General features: G+C 40.5%; 1 protein-coding gene across 1 annotated transcript in view; it reads left to right on the top strand.

Moving 5' to 3' along the window:
* Positions 1 to 11,474, top strand: part of LOC311283020 (PDZ domain-containing RING finger protein 4) — a 47,636-nt gene that overhangs the window by 17,994 nt on the left and 18,168 nt on the right. Inside the window, exon 2 of the mRNA XM_084397175.1 lies at positions 8,596 to 8,849. Coding sequence (XP_084253301.1) covers positions 8,596 to 8,849 — 254 coding nt within the window. The remainder of the gene's footprint in view (positions 1 to 8,595; positions 8,850 to 11,474) is intronic.

Here is an 11,474-nt window from a genome sequence, read left to right on the forward strand (position 1 = left end):
GTATAACTAATCAGTAACACTTTACAACAAGGTTCTATTTATTACATAAATTACATTAAAAAGTACAGTTTGCTTAGCCTACTCAAGCTTTAAAATAAATAAAACCGTTTTTTTGAAAAGCACATGACTACATTTTTCCACACAGTGCTATCAGGAATCGATAAGAGAATCGTTAAAGAATCGGATCGATAATCAGAATCATCAGTGGCATTATTATTGATACAATCTTATCAATCCCCATCCCTGTGTGAAGACAGTAAAATTATAATCAAACATTAAAGAACATACATGATTTTTTAATAGTTTTTTTGAGAGTTAAAAGATTAAAACATTTTGCTAACATGAGGTCTTGTGTCGCTGTCAGTCTTTATACATCAGTGCTAAACTGACGTATGCAGATTAAGAGCACTATTCATCATCAGCATGCAGTGATTAATCCCATGGCATGTAGCAAAAAAAAAGAAAAAAAGAAGGTGCGACCAAATCATGTGCTGGTGCGACCAACTGAGAAAGTTAGTAGCACCAGTGCAACCAGTGGAAAAGTTAGTCTGGAGCCCTGCATTATACAACCATAACCACTGTACATTTATAAAAATATAAAAGATTGGAAAATAGACAATACTAGATTAGAATACTTGCTAAATAACTTACTAGATACATCAGTCCATACTATACCATACTTATACTTCTGATTTGTAAGTCGCTTTGGATAAAAGCGTCTGCTAAATGACTAAATGTAAAAAATGTAAATGTTTACACTGCATACTACTGTTCCTGGCAATACAGCACTGGATGTTGAAGTTAGTGTGTGTTTGCTGGGATCTCTGTGTTCAGATGGTTGTGTGTGTGTGTGTGTGTGTGTGTGTGTGTGTGTGTGTGTGTGTGTGTGTGTGTGTGTGTGTGTGTGTGTGTGTGTTGCTGGGATCTCTGTGTTCAGATGGTTGTGTGTGTGTGTGTGTGTGTGTGTGTGTGTGTGTGTGTGTGTGTGTGTGTGTGTGTGTGTGTTTGCTGGGATCTCTGTGTTCAGATGGTTGTGTGTGTGTGTGTGTGTGTGTGTGTGTGTGTTTGCTGGGATCTCTGTGTTCAGATGGTTGTGTGTGTGTGTGTGTGTGTGTGTGTGTGTGTGTGTGTGTTTGCTGGGATCTCTGTGTTCAGATGGTTGTGTGTGTGTGTGTGTGTGTGTGTGTGTGTGTGTGTGTGTGTGTGTGTTTGCTGGGATCTCTGTGTTCAGATGGTTGTGTGTGTGTGTGTGTGTGTGTGTGTGTGTGTGTGTGTGTGTGTGTGTGTGTGTTTGCTGGGATCTCTGTGTTCAGATGGTTGTGTGTGTGTGTGTGTGTGTGTGTGTGTGTGTGTGTGTGTGTGTGTGTGTGTGTGTGTTTGCTGGGATCTCTGTGTTCAGATGGTTGTGTGTGTGTGTGTGTGTGTGTGTGTGTGTGTGTGTGTGTTTGCTGGGATCTCTGTGTTCAGATGGTTGTGCGTGTGTGTGTGTGTGTGTGTGTGTGTGTGTGTGTGTGTTTGCTGGGATCTCTGTGTTCAGATGGTTGTGTGTGTGTGTGTGTGTGTGTGTGTGTGTGTGTTTGCTGGGATCTCTGTGTTCAGATGGTTGTGTGTGTGTGTGTGTGTGTGTGTGTGTGTGTGTGTGTGTGTGTTTGCTGGGATCTCTGTGTTCAGATGGTTGTGTGTGTGTGTGTGTGTGTGTGTGTGTGTGGGGGGGGTTAGGGTTAGGTTAGTGTTAGACCGCTAGGAGGCGCCTTCTGGCCCATATCTATCTGCGTCTCATATTGACGCTAAAGGGTGCCATGTGCGTTGGATGTAGACGAAATGTCAAAAGCGTCAGTATATGACGCCTTGGGATGAGAACGGGCTGGTTTGCTGTGATCTCTGTGTTCAGATTGTTGAGTGTGTGTGTGTGTGTGTGTGTGTGTGTGTATGCTGTGATCTCTGTGTTCAGATGGTTGAGTGTGTGTGTGTGTGTGTGTGTGTGTGTGTGTGTGTGTGTGTGTGTGTTTGCTATGATCTCTGTTCAGATGGTTGTGTGTGTGTGTGTATGTGTGTGTGTGTGTGTCTGGTCAGAGGGTGTCTGGAGACTGAGGCAGGGAATGGTGTGATTGGACGAGTGGCTCCATTAGTGTGAGGAACAGCCGCCGGTGTTTAGAGCTGAAGGTTCGCCGCTCGTGTCGCTGAGTGAAAGAAAGGGACGGTCAGATTTCCCCGGTGTCCGACTGCTGTTTTATATCCCGTACGGCCTGTCAGGAATGATTTATGAACTCATAACGCCTGTACTGTACCTAGTCATATTTTAGCCTGACACTTATTATTGAAATGAGACATTTAGCCCATGTGAACGGAGACAGAGCCGACGGGACGCTGGTTTCTCTCGCTGCCCTTCAGCGGCGGGAAGTACGCTTTGGGGAATTTAATGGCACTTCTCGGCTAAGTGCACGACTCCATATTGGATTGTGTTTGAAAATGTAAATTGATTCCCGGCACACAAAGACCTGAGCCGATGTTGTGGAGTTTATTAGTCTGTCTCTGAGACCTTTCTTTCTGTGCTGTTGGAATGAAGGCAGGTTGAATCATGTGCCAAACATTTTGACTTTCAATGGCTAACCACATGCTATTTATAAAGTTTTTAATTATTATTTGTTTTTATTTGTATTTTATTTTATTAGTTTGGCTGATGCTTTTATCCAAAGTGACTTACATTACATTCAAGATTTACATGTATTATATATATATATATATATATATTTTTTTTTTATTAGTTTGGCAGATGTTGAAATAAAATACGTTTTTGTTGTTACATCATGTAACATATAACATTTTACTTTATAATTAGTTTGGCAGAAGCTTTTTTTTTTAAGATTTACATGTTTTTATCATTTTATAAAATTTTATAAAATTATATTAAATGTTATTAAATGTTATAAATTTTTGATTAAATGTTATACATTTTTGATTAAATTTTATTACATTTTATTACATTTTATTACATTTTATTACATGTTATTAAATTTTATTCGTTTGGCAGATTGAAATAAAATAAGTTTTTGTTATGTTATATTGTATAACATGAGTTATGTGTTTCTGGTGTGAGAAGGCTCTCCGTGATCATCTAGTGTGTAGATGTGGCTCGGGTTCTTCCTCCAGTGTGCGTCTGTGAAGCAGGTCTCAGATCAGTTTGATGGATTCAGATTTAGTTTGATGCTCATTGGTGAAACACTGACACACTCACTATCAAGCGCTCTGTGTTATTTAAAAGCCACTCAAATGCACTTGAAAGATGAGAAGATGAAGAGCAAGAGCAGAGGTTCAGAGACGAGGCGTCAAACCGATCTTTGTCTCCTTTATTTATGAGCTGCTTGTTTAAAGTGGCTTTCAGTGTGTGTGTGTGTGTGTGTGAGTGAGTAAAGCTGGAGTGTTTCCAAGCGCAGCTGCTGTAGATCCTGTGCAAACAGAGCCAGACACTCGTTCTCCAGTGAAGAGACTGAGGATCAGCACATTCACCACTGACACTGACACTGAAACACAGATATATTTCTCAATTTGAATATAAGGAGCGCATAAGAGGACACATAGTAATTCGACTTTAAAAATGCACTACAGTATTTACATTAAAAACATCTTACTGACTCCAAACTTTTGAAAGGTGTGTGTGTGTGTGCGTGCGTGTAGTAGTCAAACCAAAAATTATTCAGACACCAGATTCATTTTCAGATTCATCAGATTCCAAAAAAATTCATAAAATGACTACCAGTAAAAATGATAAAAATTTGGGACCAAAAACACTTTGAGCTGATCATGTTTTGCTGAAGTGTGTTTTCTTTAATTGCTAATGCTCTTTTTACACACAGACTGAACACAATGAAGCATTGCTTGGTCACTGGTTGAGCTAAACTGGTATTATCTAATTGTGTAGTTAAATTTAACAGCTGACAGATATTCAACATAATTCATGTGTGAGACAGTCTAACAGAAGGACGGACAAAACCAGTCAAATATCAACTGAGTTCTGCTCATATTTTAGTACCGTTTTCTAAACTATAGCGAATAAACTGATAATGTGAGAAATGTTGAAGATGTCTGAATATATTTTGGTTTGACTGTATATACCGATATTAAATAAAAGTAAGAATAATTTTACTATTTAAACCAAATTTAGGTTTTCCACATGGAGCAAGACAACATAGAGCAGGTCAAGAAGATGAAAACCTGTAGAACCTTAAAGAATGAAGGGATGAACCGATATGAACATTTTGGCCGATAACGATAATTTTTTATATTTGAAAGCCGATAACCGATATTATTCTAAGATACAATTTTTTCCCTTTCTAATCATATTTCAAGCCATTCAAAACCATCATGTTAAACAGTGCACATCTGAAGCGTCTCAGCGAGCCCGATCTCACGGGAAAACGTACAAATTCTACGAGGTGGCTTATTCGTACGAATTCATACGACCTGCCTCGTACGAATTAGTACGTTTTTTGCAAAATCGTACATATTTTACGAATTGGCCAATTCGTATGAATTCATACGAATGACCTACCCCTGACCCCGCCCCTAAACCTACCCATCACGTGGGTTTAGACAAATCGTACAAATTCGTACGAGTAAGGTCGTTCGAATTAGTACGAATTAGCCAACTTTTTATCATTCGTACGAATTGGTCGTGAGATAGCGTTGTCTCAGCTGAAGGAAATAACACATTATTTATCGGCTTTAATATATCGGACAAATCTTCTTATATAACATTAATATATGAACTTCTGTTGGTGTCATGTTTAGCAAGTGTTGTCCTCCATCATCAGGACTGGTCTGAATATAGCTAATGCTAACGGGCCAGCCGACAGATGCCCGACCGTGGCAGGAATAATTATTATTCATATCCTCAATTGGGATTAATTGCTCCATCTGGCTCTCATTTAAACAATACGACGGAAACTCCTCCAGCACCTCTTTCTCCTTCCTTTAACTGGTTTCTTTTCATTCAGAGCCTCAGAAGAGGGCGAGCGTGGCGCCGCTAATGCCTCAAATCTGCTCGTTTCTCTCCCAGCCTGTCATGAGCCACGGGCCAGATCATTTATCTACCCACCATCCTTTGTGTTCCCGCCTCTCTGCTCCACGACTCACTTCCTCCTCCAAAACAGAAGCCACCAGCGTGTTATTTGACTAAATAATCATAATTGATTTTCTGAATGCAAATGAATAATATTATTTCTGGTGTCTGTCCATTAATCTCCCATCCACAGTCTTTATATGATCCGTGAGCCGCTGGAACGGCAGTAGATACGGCTGTGTTGGTTTGACCGCATTAGACTGTAAATGGTGAGATTCACTGGACTACTTCATCATGATTGTTCTCTCCGCGGGCCAATTACTGAGCTAAACGAAGCCTCTCCTCGCCTGTACATATGCAGAACAAACGCACGCTTCATTCACATTCATCCAGCAAACACACGCTTGAGTCGCTCCAACAGTGAGCCTGATGAAAGCATCAATATTATATGACGTCCAACAGCGTCTCATCTGCACTGAAACAGTCTCCGTCTCAGCGGCACGTGTTCATTGGTAATTTATAGCGATAAAGGAACGCTTGTAATTGCTCTATTATTCAGAAAGCTGCTTTACCAAGGGTTTTCTCTGACATATACACGATTTGCATGGGGATTTCGGTTGTATATTTTATTTCGTGTCTGAAATTGTCATAAATGTATACATTTAAAGGTGAAGTGCTTCATTTCGGCACCAACACTGACTGTTTTCAATCATGTTTCCTGAACACGCCCCCGTCCGTCATTGGTCAGTCGGTCTGATAGCCCCGCCCCATTCTCACTCCATTGGTAATCGGCAAAAATCGGTATCGGCAGGTCACACTTACAAAAAAAAAATCAGAATCGGCCAAGAAAATTGCAAACACTGCCACTCAAATTTATCGGCTTTAATGGATCAGACAAATTTTCTTAGCAGACCGTTAACAATAAAAATTAACATATATCGCCCGATACCGATACGGTGGGCGATATATCGTGGTGCTTAATTTCGGCACCAACAATGACTGTTTTCAATCATGTTTCCTGAACACTTCTCCATCTGTCATTGGTCAGTCAGTCTGATAGCCCCGCCCCACTCTCACTCCATTGGTCATCGGCAAAAATCGGTATCGGCAGGTCACACTTAAAAAAAAAAAAAAACTGTAATCTGAATCTGCCAAGAAAATTGCAGTCGTGCATCTCTAATTTATCGGTTTTAAAATATCGGCCAAATTTTCTTATCTGACCGATAACGATATCAATAACAATTAACATATATCTGGCGATACCGATATGTTTTGGCCGATATATTGTGGTGCTTCATTTAATTTAATTTCAACACTGACTGTTTTCAATCATGTTTCCTGAACACTCCCCCGTCTGTCATTGGTCAGTCAGTCTGGTAGCCCCGCCCCACTCTCACTCCATTGGTTATCGGCAAAAAAAATCGGTATCGGCAGGTCACACTTACAAAAATAAACAGTAATCTGAATCTGCCAAGAAAATTGCAGTCAGTGCATCTCTAATTTAGTGGTTTTAAAATATCGGCCAAATTTTCTTATCTGACCGATAACGATATCAATAACAATTAACATATATCAGGCGATACCGATATGTTTTGGCCGATATATTGTGGTGCTTCATTTAATTTAATTTCAACACTGACTGTTTTCAATCATGTTTCCTGAACACTTCTCCATCTGTCATTGGTCAGTCAGTCTAATAGCCCTGCCCCACTCTCACTCCATTGGTCATCGGCAAAAATCGGTATCGGCAGGTCACACTTAAAAAAAAAAAAAAAACAGTAATCTGAATCTGACAAGAAAATTGCAATCGGTGCATCTCTAATTTATCGGTTTTAAAATATCGGCCAAATTTTCTTATCTGACCGATAACGATATCAATAACAATTAACATATATCGGCCGATACCGATATGTTGGCCGATATATTGTGGTGCTTCATTTAATTTAATTTCAACACTGACTGTTTTCAATCATGTTTCCTGAACACTCCCCCGTCTGTCATTGGTCAGTCAGTCTGGTAGCCCCGCCCCACTCTCACTCCATTGGTTATCGGCAAAAAAAATCGGTATCGGCAGGTCACACTTACAAAAATAAACAGTAATCTGAATCTGCCAAGAAAATTGCAGTCGGTGCATCTCTAATTTACCGGTTTTAAAATATTGCCCAAATTTTCTAATCTGACCGATAACGATATCAATAACAATTAACATATATCGGCCGATACCGAGATGGTGGCCAATGTATCGTGGTGCTTCATTTCATTTCATTTCAACACTGACTGTTTTCAATCATGTTTCCTGAACACGCCCCCGTCTGTCATTGGTCAGTCAGTCTGATAGCCCCGCCCCACTCTCACTCCATTGGCTGATTCAGGAGTAGATCAGAATCGAAAAGTTGTTATTTTCAGAGCTGTAAACTCATTTCTGAACTGTCAGAATGAACTCTTTGAAATGATCCAATAAAATATGCATGAATATAATCAGTGCTCGAGATCAAACTCCCATCATTTGGACCCAATCTCCTGATCGCTCTTCACTGTGATGGATTCAGACACTCTCATGTATGATTTACTTTAGATTGAGAGACGCACACAGCTCCAGATCACATCTAAATGATGCTGTGAAACGTTTCTCAGCAGCCGCCGCCGGATGATATAATGTGTGTCATTAATAGCCAATCAGTTTCCTGTGCGACTCAATCTGCTCAATTCATTCCATGAGAGTTTAATTACAGATTACTGATGAATAGACATGCAGTCGCTCTGTTGTTCTGGACTCTATCAGTCGGTGCTTGTGTGAATCAGTAAAGAATGGTTACATAAATGCAAATATTTAGGCCTGGATTTAAGAATTATACATTTGGATTGCACAGTTTTAGTATAAACAAACTAATAAACCTAATGTGATGCATATTTGTCTGTGTAATCTAAATGAATGGAAATTTTATATGCGATTCAAAATGCATAAATAGGTACTAAGGATGTACGATATATTGGCCACCATATCGGTATGGGCCGATATATGATAATTTTTAATGTTATTGTTATTGGCCTGATATGAAAATTTGGCTGATATATAAAAACCGATAAATAATGTATTATTTCCTTCAGCTGAGACTCTTCAGATGCGCACTGTTCAACATGATGGTTTTGAATTGCTTGAAATATGATTGGAAATCACTTCAAAATAGAGTTAAGTGCAACATGTCATATGGGCCACATAAAATTATAATGAGAACATTATTGTGTGACTGGAACATGATGAGTCTTTTGTTTTTGTGATCAGGCTCTCAAAAATTCTATAATTTGGATTTAGATTTATCAGCCAATATATCAGTTATCGCCTTTCAAGTATAAAGAATTATCGGTTATCGGTAACGGCCGATTTCATATCGGTGCATCCCTAATAGGTATGTCTTCTGAGGAGATGTTTGGCAGGATGTTCACGCTGCTCTTTTCTCTACAATGACACTTGGTTTAAAAGTGTATACGTTTGCAATGACATCAGTGTGTAAATCCTAATTTCTCGCCGGTTACAGGTGAACGGGAGGGATCTGTCGAGAGCGAGCCATGATGAGGCGGTCGAAGCTCTCCGTAGCGCCAAAGATCCCATCGTGGTGCAGGTGCTCCGGCGGACCCCTTTACCCCGGGGTCAGGGGTCATGCCAGGACGTCCAGGTGGTGGACGTGTGCACGCAGACGGAAATCACCTTCGAGCACATCATGGCTTTGGCCAAACTCCGTCCTGCCACACCACCCGTGCCGGACATCTGCCCGTTCCTCCTGTCGGACAGGTACAAACTCGTTTCATGAGCACATGAGGGGCTTTCGCACCGGATAGTTCTAGGAACGAGCCACCACGGTGTTTCCCCGAGGACTAATGGTTCCCCTAGGAGCGTTTTCCTGATTGAATTCGCACCGCCAGTAGGAACTCTGAAGTGACGAAAGACACACTTGTTGTTGTGACTTTTATTTTGACGGCGCTGAGAACGACTGAGCTCACAGTGCTCGCATTCTCCTGTTCATTAGTTTACGATCTAACAGTCCTGTCTAATGTCTAATACGTTATTAGATAGAACTGTTATACATAGAAAGTAGACAGTAATGAAGAGTTATTGGCGTATGGCGTGTGTTTGATGTCCAGTGTTGCTGAGAAGAAACACATAATCATGTTTCTCTTGGTCTCCTCAAAGTTGTGTTGGATTTTCTCCTCAGTGTAAAGATTGAGAGGTCCATCAATCACTGTTTTCCATGTTCATAGAGTTAGCTTGTGGAGTAAATATATAGGCTATAATCTGTGTGTTTACACAGCTTTTTTAAAAATGGTGTGTGTTGGTGTTTCGCGTGTGTTCGGCCAATCAGCGAACACTAACGTCACGGATAGTTCCTATAGCGCTGGTTTAGAGAGTAAATTAGTTCCTCCAAAAGGAGTTCCTAAAACTAAAATCGTTCACAGTTCCTGCGGTGCGAACACGCCAAAATCCGGGACCTTCCGCCAGTAGTTCTAGTAACTATGAAAAGGTTCCTCCGGTGTGAAAGGCCCTGTAGGAGCATCTTGGGGTTTCCTCGAAAACAGTGCAGAAATCTTTCCTGATTCTCTCTTTCTTGTTGTGGAGTTCGTCTCTCAGGAGAACCAAAGCAGGAACAAGATAAAGTTTAGCATGAAGAGTATCTGGGTTTCTCCCCTGGAGACGGAGAACTGCAAAACAAGCTGAGCAGGGGATGCTGGGAAGTTAATTGAAAGCGTCTGAGGCGCAGAGAGGGTGTTAGGGAGGTAATTAATGATGCACAATGGCCCATTGATAATTCATAGTCTAAAATTTGTCTCCCGCTCAAGATCCGTGTTTTGTTCCTAAACTCCCTTCGGAGAGTCGTATGCTGATTTGGATATTTTTAATCCTTTTGTCCTTCTGAAGAAAGGCGTTCAGGAATTCTTAGTGGATGTTGTTGCTGTGATGGTGTTATTGAACCAGTAAATAATTCAGTCTCATCAGGACTGTTCAGCATCTGAGCGCCACTTCCGGGACTTCATCAGACCACCAGGGTTGTGCTTCGAGCGAATGCCTTTTAAATTTCAGTTCAGTTCATGAAGTTGCATGACGGGATGCAGAATAGCAATTCAACATTTTTATTTCAAAGAAATTCATATAACTGTAATTTTTTTTAATAGAAAAGCAAAGTGTCAACTGTGAATTGAAATCACCTTGAAGTTTGAAGATTTACAGACAAACAGATAGACGGATAGATGGATGGATAAAGTGGTGGATTGATGGATAAAGCGATGGATGGATGGATTGATGGATGGATAAAGCGATGGATGGATTTGTAAAACTTCCAGATGTTTGAATTGTTACCTATACAATTCATAATTTGGATGCTATATTTCAGCATATTTAATAAATGAATGTTTGTGAACCAGTGTGGAAGAACCCTACATTTCCCAGAATGCAACACTGTGTTCAATTTTAGTTCAGCCTATTCCTCTTCCAGTCCCTCCCATTCAAATTCTCAACCCAGACGCGCGACAGGGATCAGCTCGGATGGCTTGGCATCAGCGGCTCCGTCAGTGCTGAACAAACACTGAGTCAGAGCAGATCATAAACCAAACACACACACGCTTCACATGCTAATGAAGGGTGATCAGCTGTATGTGCTCTTGCACAAAATAAAGAATAATAACGATAACACACACCTTGAGGACTGATGAATCTCATCACATTATCAGCAGCTGCACATGACAGGAGCTTCATTTCATGAACACGCGTGTGCAGAGACGCACAATTCAATTCTCATCTCTCCTGAAGATGCATTGTGTGTGTGTGTGTGTGTGTGTGTGTCTCCGTCCGCTGACATCTGCAATCTCTGCTCTCATTCTTCACCAGCCTCCAGCGCTTCTCTATATTCATATCAGTGAAAACCAGAATCTATCAGACATTTTATATCATTATATTGGTGCATGTCATGCTATAGTTGCTGGGAATTCAAAAAGTGATACTGTATTAAATATTTATGTGTTAAAGGAGTAGTTCACTTCAGAATTAAAATTTCCTGATAATTTACTCTCCCCCACGTCATCCGAGATGTTCATGTGTGTCTTTCTTCAGTGGAAAAGAAATGAAGGTTTTTGAGGAAAACATTCCAGGATGTTCCTCCATATAGAGACTTCAATGGGGTCCAGCGGGTTGAAGGTCCAGATGTGAGTTTCAGTGCAGCTTCAAAGTCTCGAGACGATCCAGCCGAGGAATAAGAGTCTCATCTAGACAAACCAGTGGACATTTAGAACAAAATAAACATTTATATACTTTTATCCACAAATGCTGGTCTTGCTCTAGCTGTGATGAGACACACATTACGTAATCAGGTTGAAAGGTCAAGCGGGACCTAGGCGTAAGAACAGACCCAGTGTTGACAAAGCAAAC

Source organism: Rutilus rutilus, assembly GCF_951802725.1.
Source record: "Rutilus rutilus genome assembly, chromosome: 23".
In the NCBI taxonomy this organism is placed as follows: Eukaryota; Metazoa; Chordata; class Actinopteri; order Cypriniformes; family Leuciscidae; genus Rutilus; species Rutilus rutilus.